This window comes from Mobula hypostoma, chromosome 2 (assembly GCF_963921235.1).
Source record: "Mobula hypostoma chromosome 2, sMobHyp1.1, whole genome shotgun sequence".
Lineage (NCBI taxonomy): Eukaryota > Metazoa > Chordata > Chondrichthyes > Myliobatiformes > Myliobatidae > Mobula > Mobula hypostoma.
Genome location: NC_086098.1, coordinates 203,914,578 through 203,933,563, shown reverse-complemented (window position 1 = coordinate 203,933,563; position 18,986 = coordinate 203,914,578). Strand labels below are relative to the sequence as shown.

Here is an 18,986-nt window from a genome sequence, read left to right as displayed (position 1 = left end):
GAGTCAGTTCCTAACTTACAGACAGTCTGTCATCCTTCACTGCTCACTTTTTGTCTTTTATTAGACCATAAGACCATAAGACAAAGGAGCAGAAGTAGGCCATTTGGCCCATCGAGTCTGCTCCGCCATTTTATCATGAGCTAATCCATTTTCTCCTATTTAGTCCCACTCCCCTGCCTTCTCACCATAACCTTTGATGCCCTCGCTACTCAGATACCTATCGATCTCTGCCTCAAATACACCCAATGACTGGGCCTCCACTGCTGCCCGTGGCAACAAATTCCATAGATTCACCATCCTCTGACTAAAAAAATTTCTTTGCATTTCTATTCTGAAAGGGCGCCCTTCAATCCTGAAGTCATGCCCTCTCGTACTAGACTCCCCCATCATGGGAAACAACTTTGCCACATCCACTCTGTCCGTGCCTTTTTACATTCGAAATGTTTCTATGAGGTCTCCCCTCATTCTTCTAAACTCCAAGGAATACAGTCCAACAGCGGACAAACATTCCTCATATGTTAACCCTCTCATTCCCAGAATCATTCTAGTGAATCTTCTCTGTACCCTCTCCAACGTCAGCGCATCCTTTCTTAAATAAGGAGACCAAAACTGCACACAGTACTCCAAGTGAGGTCTCACCAGCGCCTTGTAGAGCCTCAACATCACATCCCTGCTCCTATACTCTATTCCTCTAGAAATGAATGCCAACATTGCATTTGCCTTCTTCACTACTGACTCAACTTGGAGATTAACTTTAAGGGTATCCTGTACGAGGACTCCCAAGTCCCATTGCATCTCAGAACTTTGAATTCTTTCACCACTTAAATAATAGTCTGCCCGTTTATTTTTTCTGCCAAAGTGCATAACCATACACTTTCCAACATTGTACTTCATTTGCCACTTCTTTGCCCATTATTCCAATCTATCCAAGTCTCTCTGCAGACTCTCCGTTTCCTCAGCACTACCGGCCCCTCCACCTATCTTCGTATCGTCAGCAAACTTAGCCACAAAGCCATCTATTCCATAATCTAAATCGTTGATGTACAATGTAAAAAGAAGCGGCTCCAACACTGATCCCTGCGGAACACCACTGGTAACTGGCAGCCAACCAGAATAGGATCCCTTTATTCCCACTCTCTGTTTCCTGTCAATCAGCCAACACTCTATCCATGTATGTAACTTTCCCGTAATTCCATGGGCTCTTATCTTGTTAAGTAGCCTCATGTGTGGCACCTTGTCAAAGGCCTTCTGAAAATCCAAATATACAACATCCACTGCGTCTCCCTTGTCTAGCCTACTGGTAATTTCCTCAAAAAATTGTAATAGGTTTGTCAGGCAGGATTTTCCTTTAAGGAATCCATGCTGAGTTCTGCCTATCTTGTCATATGCCTCCAGGTAGTCTGTAACCTCATCCTTGACAATCGACTCCAACAACTTCCCAACCACGGATGTCAAGCTATCAGGTCTATAATTTCCTTTTTGCTTCCTTGTCCCCTTCTTAAATAGCGGAGTGACATTTGCAATCTTCTAGTCCTCCGGAACCATGCCAGAATCTATCGACTTTTGAAAGATCATCGCTAATGCCTCCGCAATCTCCACAGCTACTTCCTTCAGAACACGAGGGTGCATTCCATCTGGTCCAGGAGATTTATCTACCTTTAGCCTATTCAGCTTCCTGAGTACTTTCTATGTCGTAATTGTGACTGCGCACACTTCTCTTCCCTGCCACCCTTGAGTGTCCGGTATCCTGCTGTCTTCCTCAGTGAAGACTGATGCAAAATACTTGTTCAGTTCCTCTGCCATCTCCTCATCTCCCATTACAATTTCTCCAGCATCATTTTCTATCGGTCCTATATCTACTCTCATCTGTCTTTTACTCTTTATATACTTGAAAAAGCTTTTAGTATCCTCTTCAATATTATTTGCTAGCTTCCTTTCATAGTTAATCTTTTCTCTCTTAATGACCTTCTTGGTTTCCTTTTGTAAGGTTTTAAAAACTTCCCAATCCTCTCTCTTCCCACTAATTTTTGCTTCCTTGTATGCCCTCTCTTTTGCTTTAACTTTGGCTTTGACTTCTCTTGTCAACCACGATTGCATCCTTTTTCCACTCGAAAATTTCTTCTTTTTTTGGAATATACCTGTCTTGCACATTCCTCATTTCTCGCATAAACTCCAGCCACTGCTGCTCTGCTGTCTTTCCTGCCAGTGTCTCTCTCCAGTCAACTTTGGCCAGTTCCTCTCTCATGCCACTGTAGTTTCCTTTACTCCACTGAAAACACCGACACATCAGATTTCGGCTTCTCTTTTTCTAATTTCACAGTGAACTCAATCATGTTATGATCACTGCCTCCTAAGGGTTCCTTCACCTCAATCTCTCCAATCACCTCCGGTTCATTACACAATACCCAATCCAGTACAGCCGATCCCCTAGTAGGCTCAACAACAAGCTGTTCTAAAAAGCCATCTCACAAACATTCTACAAATTCTCTCTCTTGAGATCCAGTGCCGACCTGATTTTCCCAATCTACTCGCATGTTAAAATCCCCCACAATTATCATAACACTGCCCTTCTGACAAGCCTTTTCTATTTCCAGTTGTAATTTGTAGTCCACATCCCTGCAGCTGTTTGGAGGCCTATAAATAACTGCCATCAGGATCCTTTTACCCCTGCTATTTCTTAGCTCAACCCATAAAGATTCTGCACCTTCCGATCCTATATCACCTCTTTCTAATGATTTAATATCATTTCTTACCAATAAAGCCATGCCTCCCCCTCTGCCTACCTTCCTATCCTTCCGATACACCGTGTATCCTTGGACGTTCAGCTCCCAGAGACATGTATCTTTTAGCCAGGTCTCAGTGATGGCCACAATATCATACCTACCAATCTGTAGCTGTACAACAAGATCATCCACCTTATTCCTTATGCTGCGTGCATTTAAGTACAACAACTTATTGCTGCTGTTTCACATGTTTATACTCTTCCTTGTTTTATTACAGTCATTCCAGGAATATTACATAATCCTACACCTTGCACTTTATGTCAATCTGTCAGTCTCCAGGCCATGCCACTCATGGACTTGTGCTAATATTGTTTTGTGTCTGTATGTGCTGGATTGGAACTATATGTGGTGAGTGTGGCTACATGTATTATTTTGCACCTTGGCACCATTTAGCTGTCTACATGTGTAGGGTGAATGATAATAAACTTGAACGTAAAGAGGTTAGATGGATCCAGGCATGGCGATGGAGAACTCCAATACTGCTTCATAATTGTGATTTTATGTTAACTATATCAGGTTGGAGTGCTGTCAAATGCTGCATAATAATGACAAACGAACATTCTGAGATATTTTGTGGTTCTAATACATTTCCTTACAAACAGATTTTTATCAGTTTGTTCGCCCACATCACAAGAAGATGTTTGATGAAGCCTGCTATAATTTGACTGGTGAAGGTTGTGGATTTAAACCAGAGCATGCCATTCCACGAGAAGAGAGGCAGAAGAGAGAACAGGAAACTGATGCAGGTATGTATTTTAAACCTTCATTAACTGGAATATGTTCATTTCTGATCAGTTCCTCTTAAGGAGAAATCAATTTTGCATAACTTGTTTAGCGCAAGAGCCTACGAAAAAAGCTTTCTTCATGTTTCCCTTCAAGATACAATGCAGATGAAATTAAACACTCACTGACATTTACTGTTGAGACAACAGATAGGAAGTATCTACGGGTACTTTCCAACAACCAATCTCAGCCATAATTTGTCTGGTTTTACTGTAACCATATGTACCTCCAGTTAAGATATTATAATGGGAAATGTTGCAAATTATGAAATAACTAATGAGTGTTTGCTTTTCAGTAAATCAAGGGAAATCAGGAATTAGACAGGTTCCCCTTTCTTCTCTTTCTTGTGTGTTACATCGTATCCTTTGCTGAGCCCATCTAGAAGGATGTGGGCAAAAGAGGTTAGCTGAGCCCAGACAGCAGTGCCACTCAGGACGAACCTTGTACATCTTTAAATGCAACTCAAGATAGGTCTGCAGATTGATTGGCATCTGAAACCGGTTTGTAGTAGGTTAAGGGTCAGACAAAAGTGAGGTCACATTCTTTGGTTTTCACTCCAAATTATCCAATGTCCCTGCATTGTCAGTTCTGACTATCTGTAGGTTCTGGGAGTATGGTATAGGGGAGCTGGGATATTAATCATAAGCTGAACATTGCCTGTAGTTAGGGTGAAGCAGAAACTGGATTCTAACAACAGCTACCACTTCCACTTGGAGAAAGAAGCTGGTCATCATATACAGGATACCATGCCCTGCACCTCAGTATTCAAGTGCAGTTGCCCAAACCACTTTCTGTTTTATCCCAATATCAAAAATACACTGTATATATCTCCAAGGAAAGTGGCAGAAAATGTGTCTAACTTGTCTTTCATGCTAAAGACTACCTTTCTGTATGGCTTCATCAAGTTGTACGTAGATCCTGGTGCAATACCAAATACAATACTGTATGTACTGGAATTCTGTCTGTCTCCAATATTGTGCAGGATAATGTTGGCTATGTTGCCATAGAACATTCCTTTCAGCAGCATTCTTCTGTTCCTCCTGTCCTTGATAGAACATTTCATCCAGAAGAACCACAAGTCATCGTCTGCATAAAACATTCTCAAAACCTCAAATATGAGAAAATCTGCAGATGCTGGTAATCCAAAACAACATACACAAAATGCTGGAGGAATTCAGCAGGCCAAGCAGCATTTATGGAAGGGAGTAAAGAGTTGATGTTTTGGGCCGAGACACTTCATCAGGACTCGAAACCTATTAGGAGGGGGTGTGGTGAAGGAGATGATGGATCCTGGTGGATAGTTTACTGGGCAGTCTGTTAAAGTCATTAAGTCATTTGCCAGAACATCTCATTGTCCAAACTTTCAAATTGGTGCCAAACCTTGCTTGTCCAGGCCTGAGAGGGGCCCTACTTGTCAAATCTTTCATGTACAGCTGCAGTCCCAGTGCACATGCTGCCCTAGAAGTGGCTGAGGAGCAAGACTAATGGAATGTATGTTTTACATGAAGTTTTGTAAAATGGTGCTGTGGCTTTTATGGAGTTTGTACTTGCTAATGGAAAATGTCACTGATTCTGAAATACGCTAAAGAATGCTCCAAGGACATTGAACATAAGAACAGGCAGGGTTTATGGGGTGAGGCATTGAATACAAGAACAGGGAGGGGATTGAAGAACTGTAAGTACTAGGTAGACCACAACTGGAGTACGGATATAGATTAGATTAGATTCAACTTTATTGTCATTATGCCGAGTACAGATACAAAGCCAATGAAATGCATGTAGCATCTGATCGGAAATGCAAAGAATAGTGTTAGTTACAAAATAACTGCGAATAAAAAAAGTGCTACAGCACACAAATGTATAAGTACTGAGACAGTACAATACGGATGCAATACTGCTTAGCGCTGTGATGAGAGGTTCAGCAGTGTCTCAGCCTCAGGGAAGAAGCTCTTCCTGTGCCTGCTGGTGTGGGAGCGGAGGCTCCTGTAGCGCCTACCAGATGGGAGGAGAGTAAAATGTCCATGGTTAGGGTGAGATGCATCCCTGATAATGCTTTTCGCCCTGCCCAGGCAGCATTTATGGTAGATGTTCTCAACGGTGAGCAATTGGGTGCCAATAATCCACTGGGCAATTTTCACCACATGCTGGAGTGCTTTGTGGTCCGATACGGGACAATTGCCATAGCACACTGAGATGCAGTTGGTGAGTATGCACTCAATGGTACAGCGGTAAAAGTCCGTCAGTATCCTGGGATAGAGGTGAGCTTTCTTGATGCTCCGCAGGAAATAAAGGCGCTGTTGCACCTTTTTGATCAGGATGGAGGAGTTCAGGGACCGGGTGAGATCCTCGGAAATGTGGGCACCAAGGAATTTGAAGCAGTGGCATGCAAAAGTTTGGGCACCCTGGTCAAAATTTCTGTTACTGTGAATGGTTAAATGAGTAGAAGATGAACTGATCTCCAAAAGTCATAAGATGAAACATTCCTTTCAACAAGATTAGTGTATTATCTTTGTTTTGCACAATTTTAGAGTGAAAAAAGGAAAGGAGCACCATGCAAAAGTTTGGGCACCCCAAGAGATTTGAGCTTTCAGATAACTTTTACCTAGGTTTCAGACCTTAATTAGCTTGTTAGGGCTATAGGTTGTTCACACTCGTTGTTAGGAAAGGCCAGGTTAAGCAAATTTCAAAGCTTTATTAATACCCTGACTCCTCAAACCTTGTCCCAACAATCAGCAGCCATGGGCTCCTCTAAGCAGTTGCCTAGCACTCTGAAAATTAAAATAATTGATGCCCACAAAGCAGGAGATAGCAAGTGTTTTCAGGTAACCGTTTCCTCAGTTCGTAATGTAATTAAGAAATGGCAGTTAACAGGAACGGTGGAGGTCAAGTTGAGGTCTGGAAGACCAAGAAAACTTTCCGAGAGAACTGCTCGTAGGTTTGCTAGAAAGGCAAATCAAAACCCCCGTTTGACTGCAAAAGACCTTCAGGAAGATTTAGCAGACTCTGGAGTGGTGGTGCACTGTTCTACTGTGCAGCGACACCTGCTCAAATATGACCTTTATGGAAGAGTCATCAGAAGAAAACCTTTCCTGCATCCTGACCACTAAATTCAGCGTCAGAAATTTGCAAAGGAACATCTAAACAGGCCTGATGCATTTTGGAAACAAGTCCTGTGGACTGATGAAGTTAAAATAGAACTTTTCGGCCGCAATGAGCAAAGGTATGTTTGGAGAAAAAAAAGGTGCAGAATTTCATGAAAAGAACACCTCACCAACTGTTAAGATTAGATTATGAGGATACTCAGTCCTCGTTTATCGTCATTTGGAAATGCATGTATTAAAAAATGATACAATGTTCCTCCAGAATGATATCACCGAAACACAAGACAAGCCAAGACTAAAACTGACAAAACCACATAATTATAATATATAGTTACAAGAGTACAAAGCAATACCATAATTTGATAAAGAGCAGACCATGGACATGGTTAAAAAAAAAGTCTCAAAGTTTGGATAGCCTCATCATCTCACGCAGACCGTAGAAGGGAGAAACTCTTCCTGCCATGAACCTCCAGGTGCTGCAAACTTGCAGATGGCATACCATTGGAAGCACCCGACCACTGCGGACTCTGAGTCCGTCGGAAAACTTCGTGCCTCCGAAACCGAGCGCCATTCTCTGCTGAGCGCTTCGATCCCCCCCGGCAAAGCCGAGGACTCGGGGCCTTTCCCTCCGGAGATTCTGAATCACACAGTAGCAGCGGCAGCAAAGCAGGCATTTCAGAAGTTTCACCAAATGTTCCTCCGTGCTCTCACATCTGTCTCCATCAAATCAGGATTGTGTACGGCACCCTACTTGACAGATAACAGACATCACCAGCGGAGTGGCCACTGTGAGCTGTGTCGCGCCGCCATCTTCTCCTCCCGCCTTCCTTGCACCTGATGAAGGATCTTGGCCCGAAACGTTGACTGTACTTCTTCCTATAGGTGCTGCCTGGCCTGCTGCGTTCGCCAGCAATTTTTATGTGTGTTACTAGGTAGGGATTGTTTTCTTTAGGACTGCAGTGCACGAAGCCTCGATTATGTGAGTGGGAAAAGCTTTGTTCACTTAGCAGGAGTCAAAATCCAGTGAAGGAATTCAAAGAAATATTTTGTCACCCAAAGATGATAGAATCACTAGCCACAAAGGAGGTGGAACTCTTCAATCCATTCAAAAGGTACCTGGAAGAAATTTAACATGCTGAAACTTGCAAGGTGAAGAACTGCTGAGCTAGATAATTAACATAGCTTTTATTTTTAGGCAGCATCAACTTTATAATTGTATGTATCATTTGTGAGCTCTTGAGCTCTAGGTTTCTATGATTCTATAGAAACTGGCACCATTTTGCCATGGAGTTGGACAATCAATGTCAGGACTGTGTAAAAAGAGCTACCTTTTAATCAGGATGGTGATTGAGGTTTAAAAAGCAGTGCTTCGCGGCAGTTTTCTTTGAGTTAACAACAATCAGCGTCAGGACTGCATAAAAAGAGCTATCTTTTAATCAGGAGGGCAATTGAGATTTTAAAGGCAGAGTTTCGCATCAGTTTCTCTGAGTTGAGTGAATGAAAAGAGCTACCTTCCAGGCGAGTCTGCATTCAAGATTTAAAATGCAGAGCTTCGTGGCAGGCTCTGGTGTCAGGATCAGGGATGTCTCGGATCAGGTCCATGGCATTCACAAGAGCAAGGGTGAGCATCCAGAAGTCTTGGTACATATTGGCACCAATGATATAGGTAGACAATGTGAGGAGGTTCTGAAGAGAGATTTTAGGGAGCTAGGTAGAAAGTTGAGAAACAGGAACTCCAAGAAGGTCATCTCTGGATTTCTGCCTGCGCCATTTGCCAGTGAGGGTAAGAAAAGGATGGTTTGGCAGATGAATGCATGGCTGCAGAACTGATGCAGGGGGCAGGGGTTCAGATACATGGATCATTAGGATCTCTTCAAGGGAAGGTATGACCTGTACAAAATGGACGGGTTACACCTGAACCCAAGGGAGTCCAATATCCTTGTGGGCAGGTTGGCTATAAACTCGCTTGGCAGGGAGGTGGAAACCAGAGTGATAGTGCTGAAGATGAGATAGTTGGTTTACAAACAGATGCAATGTGCAGTGAGACTCCTAGCAAGGAGAGGCTGATGATAGGGCAAAATTGTAGTCTACAGGATGAGTTGCAACGTAAAAGGCAGACAAAATCAAGAAGAGAAAGTATAGGACTAAAGGTGTTATATTTGAATGCGCGCAGTTTATGGTATAAGGTAGATGAACTTTTAGCACAGTTACAGATTGGCATGTATGATATTGTAGGCACACTGAATCATAGCTGAAAGAAGCTTATAGCTGGGAGCTTAATGTCCTATGATACGCATTGTATCGAAAGGACAGGCAAGAAGGCAGAAGGAGTGGCGTTGCTCTGCTGGTAAAAAATGAAATCAGATCATTAGATGTGACATAGGGTCGAAAGGTGTTGAATCATTGTGCATGGAGCTAAGGAACTGCAAGGGTAAAAACCTTGATGGGAGTTATATACAGGCCCCTAAATAGTAGTAAGTATGTGGTCTACAAATTACAATGGGAGATAGGAGATGCATGCCAAAAGGGCAATGTTACAATACTCATGGGGTATTTCAGTATGCAGGTAGATTTGGAAAATTGGGTTGGTGCTGGATTCCAAGAGGGAAAATTTCTGGAATGCACACAACATGGCTTTTTAGAGCAGCTCATGGTTGAGCTCACAAGGGGATCAGGTATTCTGGATTGCGTGTTATGCAAAGAACTGGAGTTGATTTGAGAGCTTAAGGTAGAAGAACCCTTAGGGGAAAGTGATAATAATATGAACAAATTCAGCCTGAAATCTGGGAAGGAGAAACAAAAGACAGACTTATCAGTATTACAGTGGAGTCAAGGGAAATACAGAGGCTTGCGAGAGGTGTTGGCCAGAATTGATTGGAAAATCACACTGCCAGGGATGACAGCAGAGCAGCAATGGCTGGAATTTCTGGAAGCAATTCGGAAGGCACAGGATATATACATCTCACAGAGGAAAAATTATTCTAAAGGCAAGATGACACAACCGTGGCTAACAAGAGAAGTCAAACCCAACATAAAAGCCAAAGGGAGGCATATAATAGAGCAAAAATTAGTATGAAGTTAGGGGATTGTGAAGCTTGGCAACTAAAGCAGTCATTAAGAAGGTAAAGATAGACTATTTAAGCAAGCTAGACAATAATATTAAAGATGATACCAAAAGTTTCTTCAGATACATAAAGTGTAAAAATAGGCAAGAGTGGATATCGGACCACTGGAAAATTATACTGTGGAGTTAGTAATGGGGGACAAGGAAATGGCAGACGAACTGAAAAGTTGTTAGCATCAGTCTTCACTGTGGAAGGCACTAGCAGTATGGTGTTAGTTCGAGAAGTCTGGGATCTTGAAGTTATTACTAGGCAGAAGGTTCTTGCAAAACTGGGAGGTCTGAAGGTAGCTAAGTCACCTGGACCAGATGGTGTATACCCCAGGGTTCTGAAAGAGGTAGCTGAAGGGATTGTGGAGGCATTAGTAATGATCTTTCAAGAATTACTAGATTCTGGAAGACTGGAAAATTTTACATATATCACTCCACTCTTCAGGAAGGGAGAGGCAGGAAAATGAAATTATAGTCTGACCTCAGTGTTTGGGAAGATGTTGGAATCGATTGTAAAGGATGTGGTTTTGGGGTACTTGGAGGTACGTGATTAAATAGGTGATAGTCAGCATGGATTTCTCGAGGGAAAATCTTGCCTGATAAATCTGTTGGAATTATTTGAAGAAATAACAAGTGGGATAGACAGAGGAGAATTGGTTGACGTTGTGCACTTTAGTTTTCGGAAGGCCTTTGAGACTGCCACACACGAGGCTGCTTAACAAGTTATGAGCCCATGGTATTACAGGAAGGATTCTATCATGGCTCAAGAAGTGGCTGATTGACAGGAGGCAAAGAGTGGGAATAAAGGGAGCTTTTTCTGGCTGGCTGCCGGTGACTAGTGATGTTCCACAGGGGTCTATGTTGGGACCGATTTTTTTTTTACGTATGTCAGTGGTTTGGATGGTGAAATTGATGGCTTTGTTGCACAGTTTGCAGACGATATGAAGATAGGCAGAGGGCAGGTAGTTTTGAGGAAGTTGGTTGGTTGTTCGTCCATCGTTGACATCGAAGAGGACCTGGACACCATAATGATGGTGTCGAGACTAGCGCATGATTTGGATTTAAGTGAGGGAGAGTTGCACAGCGTCAGCCTCACTCTCTCTTCCCAATTCCCATCTGGATCCAGTGGCAAGACAGAGTCTAGACGGCTGGAGATGGGACTAGGCGCAGTGGATGACCAGGACGTCTTCTGTGTCTTGTCCTGCTCTACATGTTCCACGACGCTTGCAGAGACCGCCTTCTTGACCATTGGACCTTCCATTGGTCTCGTCCGCTCAATCCGCCAGAGTCTGTCTTCACATGCTGGGATGGACAACTCCCTATCTCACCGAGGGTTTGAGACCCGTCGGCTACCCTCACCTGGTTTAGCCGGCTTGTCGAAGCCGTTGCCCGGGGTGTGGCCGCTGTCGCATGCAAACAGCTACGGGGAGCCACAGGTGAGAGCTGAGTGCCAGGTGGGGACCAAAGGTGGACTAACCGCCCTGAAAAGGACGCGACATGTTCCCCCACCAGAGGTGCTACCCCTCCCTGACACCCCATATACCCCATTTACTTTTGAGGAAGTAAAGTGGCTACAGAAGGACTTAGGTTTGGAGAGTGGGCAAAGATATGGCAGATGGAATACAGTGTTGAGAGAAGAAATGAAAGGGTTATCTATTTTCTAAATGGAGAGAAAATACAAAAAACTGAGGCGCAAAGGGACTTGGGAGTTCTTGTGCAGGATTCCCTAAAGGTTAATTTGCAGGATAAGTCTGTGGTGAGGAAGGCAAATGCAATGTTAGCTTTCCTTTCAAGAGGACTAGAGCATAAAAGCAAGGATGTAACACTGGGGCTTTATAAAGCATTGGTGAGGCCTCACGGAGTATTGTGAGCAGTTTTAGGCCTCTTAGAAAGAATGTGCTAAAACTGGGGAGGGTTCAAAGAAGGTTCATGAAAATGATTGCAGGATTGAATGGCTTGTCATGAAGAATGCCTGATGGCTCTGAGCCTGTATTCACTAGAATTCAGAAGAATGAGGGAGGCTCATTGATACCTATCAGATGTTAAAAGGAGTGAATGTTGAGAGGCTGTTTCCTATGGTGGGAGGGTCTAAGACTAGAGGACATAGCCTCAGAATAGAGGGGCGTCCTTTTAGAACAGAGATGATGAGGAATTTCTTTAGCCAGAGTGTGGTGAGTTTGTGGAATTATTTGTCATAGGCAGCTATGAAGGCCAAGTCTTTATATTTAAGGCAGAGGTTGATAGATTCTTGATTGGTCAGAGCATGAAGGGATACGAGGAGAAGGCAGGAAATTAGGGCTGAGGAGGAAGTGGACCTGCCATGATGAAATGGCAGAGCAGACTAGACAGGCCAAATGGCCTAATTCTGTTCCAATATCTTATGGTCTTGTGGTCTTCACCATGGTGTCCTAGAATCCAAGAGACAGAGTAAAATACAAGAGCCCAGACTGAATGTGAAATTTAAGTCCTGTTTAACTTTAAACAAATTATTTTATTCATTGAGGTTTAAAAAATATGTATTTCACTGCATGCTCCATTGCCAATCAGCTTATTGATTTAAAAAGAAATTTGAAATTGCAAATTTATGCATCACATTAATAAATCAAAGTGTTACAGTTTCTGGAAAGTCCTGGACTCTTGAAATCTGTGTGTATATTTCATCATGATATAATAAGGTGCTTGTTCAATTCAGACTACTTCAATATAGTTTACAAATGGAGGCACAAGAGACTGCAGATGCTGGAATATGGAGTAACACAGAAAGCTGGAGGAACTCAGCAGATCTAAAACATCAGTGGAGGAAAATGGGCGGACAGTATTTCAAATTGAGACCTTTCATCTGGACTGGATGTCGACTGTCCATTCCCCGCCACCCCAACCCTCCACCATAAGGCTGTCTGACCTGCTGAGTTCCTCAAGCTTTTTTTGTTTGTTGCTTGCAATATAACAATATGAAGATTACAGCAGAAGTTACTGCAAAAGGTTTATTTTCTAGCAATAAGCTTTAAAAGAAGCTAAAGAAATTTTATAACCCACAGTTGTGACTAACATTTGTTCTTAAAAGCTGAACAATCTGGAATTCCCAAGGTTAATTTTCCAGGAAATGCAAATTGTGTAGTTCCTCATATTGCATAACTCTTTTTTGCAGAACAATAATTACTTTCACTTTAGGGTTTATTGTCCGATTATTCCCCTGCTTTCAAGCTGGCATGCACATGTTGAATATTTCTTATACGGTTAGATGGTTTCAGATTTGATTCTTATTTTGCTTGGACCACTAATGATTCTGAAACTAAGCTTATTCTTCAGCCATTAAGTAATCGTGATGAATCAAGCTTGATTTGGATTTTCTCACCATAAAAAGAAAAAGGAAAAGCACACCATCTGGAATTTGTTAAAATTAATATTTGCATAGTCTATAACAGGGTTCATCAAAACCATAAATTGTTTCCCAGAGTATGCGCTATCTCCAAAAGCAAAGGTCAATGTGAGGAGCTAAATGTAAATCCTCATGTCAAAAGTTTTGGTTTAATCAGGATCCAGATCTTAGTTCACAGAGAAATGAAGAGACAAAGCTCGTAGCTCCAAACTTTCATGGAAATAGTTAAAGAAGTATAAAATTAGGCAAACTACAGTTTGATAGAGTAACAAATTATGTCTACTGGGACCTGCTTAACGCTGAGGATGCATTCCTTAGAGTTGGAATGCTATATAAATCAACGCTATGCAGGGTCATTATTACATTACGTAAATGGACGTGTGTGAATGAATTTTTGTCATTTTTTAAAATTTCAATAAAGGATTGAATAAATGCATTGTAACAAATCAGCACTATGCTGGGTAGTGTTATGCAGGTTCTGGGTGTATTTAAATGAAATACAGAACAAATTAGAACACTACCAATACTAATAGAGTAGTATAAAACTGTGTATTAGTTCCCATTATTTATCGATAGAGGAATTCATCCAGTGTACACTGCCATGTTCTTTTGACTAAATGAACAAAATCAGCGCAGACACCAAGTGCAGATAATGGATTGCCTTCATACAATGCTTCCACTGACTGCATCCTTCAAATCTTCATTTACACTGCAACATTTGAGAAGAGTGCCGATACCTTCAAATTCTTCGTAGTGCTTATCCTGTTGAAGTAATGAAATTGTTTCATTTTCACTCCTGGCTTTTTTGGCATCTCCAGTCTCAATCTTGAAGCCGCAGTGAGCAAAAACAATTCTGAATCGTCTTACTGCTTATTTTGATAACTATCAGTGAAGAAACCGCTAGTTTTTGAACAGAAATACACACAGTTGATGCTATTTAAAAACTGTGCTCTGAGCCAGGGGTCCCCAACCTTTTTTGCACCGCAGACTGGTTTAGTATTGACAATATTCTTGCGGACCAGCCGACCGGGGGTCGGGGAGTGAGGAGGGGGTGTTCAAGTAGGGTAAAACTCACCTCAACGTGTCTTTTACAGTTAGGATTGCCAACTTTCTCACTCCCAAATAAGGGACAAAAGTAGCAGTCAAATACAGGACATTTGGGTTTACCCCGAGAAAGACTACCATGACCATGAAGCCTTGTGCGGGCACCTGTGTGTGTATGTACCGATTTTTTTTCCCACAAATCGGTTTTGGCTTAATCTTCCTGACTACACTGTACATACATTATTTCTACTTTATATAGGCTGTGTATTTATCATATCATTCCTGCTTTTACTATATGTTAGTGTTATTTTAGGTTTTATGTGTTATTTGGTATGATTTGGTAGGTTATTTTTTGGGTCTGGGAACTCTCAAAAACTTTTCCCATATAAATTAATGGTAATTGCTTCTTCGCTTTATGCCATTTCGCTATGAAAGGTTTCATAGGAACGCTCTACCTTAGTGGGGGAAATACGGGACAAGGGCGGTCCTGTATGGGACAAACCAATTTAGCCCAATATATGGGATGTCCCATCAAATACGGGACAGTTGACAACCCTATGTTCAATTTCAACAGTGCATGACAGGGAATGAGGAAAGGAGCAACTGACTCATATCGTTTCCTCACGGCCCAGTAGCACATGCTTTGGTTGGGGACCGCTGATCTAAGCATAGTGTAGTGTCTCACACAAGTGCACGCAACTGCCATTGGTTAGAAACTCTTCAGTATCTGTCTGCTGTCCCGATTAAGTGGCATAGTGTCCCAAGTAAATTAAGGAAATCCCAAGGTATTTGCTCAAGTTTGACTTTGTTCTTTAAGAATTGTCCCAGATAAGTGGCTGCCTGATTAACCAATGTCCCAATTAACCAGAGTTTACTGTATTTATATTTATTATTTTTATTGTGTTCTTTATGCTTATGCTTATCAGATCCAGAATGACTGTAACCAATCTTGAATCATGAAAAAAAAGCTATAAACCTGCAGACTTTCAAATCTTGGTTACTATTTACAAATAATTATTGGAATCCTACTATAGCCATAGAATTTTTTTAAATGGTTGCTAGCTAGGTTAAATTGAAAGCTTCAAATTACTACCCTTATTCTTAAACAGAATAATTGTAGTTCTTCATTTTATGAAAAATCCAGGTAGTGAAAATAAGTGGAAATTTGAGACTGCAGATTCTGACTTGAGTAAGTTCACATCAACAGCAAGTTCAACTCAACAGCTAAATGCTTGCACACACCTTAACAAAGGGGGACAGCATTTAAACTATGGACCTCTTAGCAAAGGTATGTGAATTTTTAGGCTGTACTATGTAATATTACAATTTCTTTTGCTGATTAGTTTTCCTATCTTGTGTTCTCTCTATTTTTGTTTAGGTAACCTTGCTATTCAATAATCCTGACTGGAAAACTCCAAAGTGTACGATTTGGGAAATTTAAACATACATTGATCTCTGATTCGTCTGCCTTTTTTCAATAAGCTCCACTATTACAATATCTCAGTGTTTTACAGTTTAAAAATCCTGTAGGAAAAATCAGGAATTTAGGACTAAGAATGTTTATATTTCAGTTTTGTTATGAATGTCCTTCACTATTGCAACTAAAAATGAATGAGATTTTTAGTTAGTTATTTTATCTTAAAATATTGCATTAATATAGGCTTTTGTCTTCTTTAAATATAGGTGAAATATCTAATAATGAACTAACCAGTGTTGCGGGCACATCTAAAGCATCAGTTACAACAGCAGAGCAAAAGAAGCAACAATTACTTGCTGCTTATATTAATGATGTTAAGAAAGTTTTAGGACCTTGTAAATACAGCAGATTCTCGACAACACTTCAAACGTATAAAAGGACTGATAACTATGAAAACATGGTGTCAGAAATAGCAGCACTATTTACAGAAAAGTGTGAGGATTTTCATTTACTAAGAAGTAAGTAACTAGTGTTTCGATAATGTTGAATTGTATAGTAAGGTTGTATTTGTTCTGCAGTTAGTTCTCCAATGTTACGTCTGTCTCCATGTGTTTACAGTATATGGTTGACTACTTCCAAGATATTCACAAAGTTCTTCTGAAAATACCTAGATTCTCCAATAATTGTAAAACAATTTTACAGAACACTGGCAGCACAGCTAATATTGGCTTTATTGCTTGAATTGTGATTTGGAAAGTGGTTGATGGCTGACCTAAGCACTTTCTGTTGATATTTCAGATTTACAGATTGTTGCTTTAATGTTGATTACATGTTCTCCCTTAATTTAGATTCCATTTCAGTTTGATACTGTTTATGCTTTGTCATGTACCAAATGAATTGACTCATTGTAACTGTGCAGTATAGGTATGTGTCGCTTAACGTCCACGATACGTTCTGTGAAATCAGACATTATGTGATTTGGACGTTGTGCAACTACCATATTATATACTTAGCAAACCTATATGGGGTACTGTAGTGTACCTGTATTGACTAAGTAGCCAAGAACTTTCACTAAAACTGTATACTATACACTATATTTTTTTATTTCATTTTAACCTTTTTAATTTTCTTCACTTCTTAAACTTTTATGTAAACACTTTCTTAGCCTGTATCACACACAATTTATCTAAGATGATCAGGATCATCCACATCACTGTTCTCAACTTCCTCATAGTGTTCCACTGGAAGAGTTTCAGGTCGAATAACCTGCGTTTGGAAGCCATGATGCACTTTACGGTAATGTTTTCGAAAGAAAATTAAACAGAGGTAACGCTACTACACTCAAGAAACGCACGATACATGAGATTTGGTTATGTCCGTTACGTCACGTTCTCCGATCAGGACTACGGACGTATATGTGATCGGACGTTGTCCGAATGGACGTTGAGCAGCGCACACCTGTATGTTCTTCACCTGCATTTAATTGTCTTAAAATACTTCCGTGTCAGATGAGTATGTTTGTAAGAACTCTGGTGCACAGGATCTGGAAGCTTACAATTAGAGCTGAGTAGTTCAAATCTGTTAAAGTTCTGAAGAAAAGATTACTTGCTGATTGCTGTTTACATCAAGGTAACAGTCAAAACTGCTATCAGTTACATAAATACCTAATATATTATTTTACCTTAGAAACTCAAAGTTCTTTATCATTGTATTTTAAAACTAACATTGAATCATTATTCAATCATTGATAATGTCATCACAGGAATGTAATTTGTCTCAAATATCTGAACCATTGTTCATGATGTATACTCTTTAGGGATAGGATTAAACCTGATTATAATAGAAGGAATTGTTAAATTTGTAGAGGACTCATTATGAATAAGTGTTAATGCTACATCTATTTTGGAGAAACAATATCTTGCATTCAGAACGTTCTTTAGTTCAAAGTTCAAAGTACATTTATTATTAAGATATGTGTGTGTGTATATATATACACACACACACCTCTGTTAGTCTCATGAGACCATGGATTTGCGCCTTGGAAGGTTTCCAGGGCGCAGGCCTAGGCAAGGTTTTATGGAAGGCCAGCAGTTGCCCATGCTGCAAGTCTCCCCTCTCCACACCACCGATGTTGTCCAAGGGAAGGGCATTAGGACCCATACAGCTTGGCACCGGTGTCGTTGCAGAGCAACGTGTGGTTAAGTGCCTTGCTCAAGGACACACACGCTGCCTCAGCCAAGGCTTGAACTAGTGACCTTCAAATCACTAGACGAATGCCTTAACCATTTGGCCACGTGCCATAAAATGTGTATATGTCAACATATACTACCCTGAGATTCACTTTTGCAGATATTCACAGTAGAATCATTAAAACACTAAACCGAAAGATGAACAACTAATGTGCAAAAGAAGACAAGCTGTGCAAATGGAATAAATAGATAGATAAACAAATAAATAATATTGAGTACATGAGTTGGAGAGTCCTTAAAAGTGAATCCATAGGTTGTGGAATCAATTCATTGTTGAGGTGAGTTATCCACACTGTTCAAGAGCCTGGTGGTTGAAGGGTAATAACTGTTCCTGTGCCTGGTGGTATGGGACCTAAGGTTCTTGTACCACCTTCCTGATGGCAGCCGTGAGAAGACAGCATGGTCTGGATGGTGGGGCTCCATGATGATAGATACTGTTTTCTTGTGGCAGTACTCCTTGCAGTTGTGCTTAATGAGAGATTTTCCTATGGTGGACTGGGCTGTACCCACTATTTTTTTGTGGGCTTTTCCATTCATGGGCATTGATTTTTCCATACCAGGCCATGATGAAATTAGTCAGGATGCTCTCCATCAAGCATCTATAGAAGTTTGTCAAAGTTTTAGATGACATGCTGAATCTGTGCAAACTTCAAAGGAAGTAGAAATGCTACCGTGCCTTCTTTGTAATGGCACTTATGTGCTGGTCCTAAGATACATCCACTGAAATAATAATGCCAAGGAATTTAAAGTTTCTGATCCTCTCCAGCTCTAATCCCCACTGAGGACTGGCTTATGGATCTCCACTTTCCTCCTCCTCTAATCAATAATCAGATGTTTGGTTTGCTGACGTTGATTGAGAGGTTATTGATGTGGCGCTATTCAGTCACCTTTTCAATCTCCCTCCAATCTGCCAATTTGTCAATACCATTGATTTGGCTAGCAACAGTGGTATTGTCAGCTAACTTGAATATAGCATGATCTGTACTTAGCCTCACAGTCATAAGTTTGTTTTCCCATTTCTAGCTTTTGATCCTTTTCTATTTTGTGCTTTGCCTGTAAAATCCATCACTTGCAAGAAAAGGTATTGAAATGGTGACAAAGAAGGCAGAGCTGCATTG

General features: G+C 41.0%; 1 protein-coding gene across 9 annotated transcripts in view; it reads left to right on the top strand.

Moving 5' to 3' along the window:
* rtel1 (regulator of telomere elongation helicase 1) overlaps positions 1-18,986 on the top strand; it is a 205,793-nt gene that overhangs the window by 158,621 nt on the left and 28,186 nt on the right. For 7 of the 9 annotated variants that reach the window (XR_010017115.1, XM_063041427.1, XM_063041429.1 and 4 more), the window contains 3 exons: positions 3,386-3,529; positions 15,347-15,490; positions 15,886-16,137. Coding sequence is in view for 8 of the 9 variants with exons in the window: in XM_063041427.1 (XP_062897497.1) it covers positions 3,386-3,529; positions 15,347-15,490; positions 15,886-16,137 (540 nt within the window). In the remaining variant the exon portion in view is untranslated. The remainder of the gene's footprint in view (positions 1-3,385; positions 3,530-15,346; positions 15,491-15,885; positions 16,138-18,986) is intronic. The other 2 variants (XM_063041430.1, XM_063041434.1) reach the window with 2 other exon arrangements.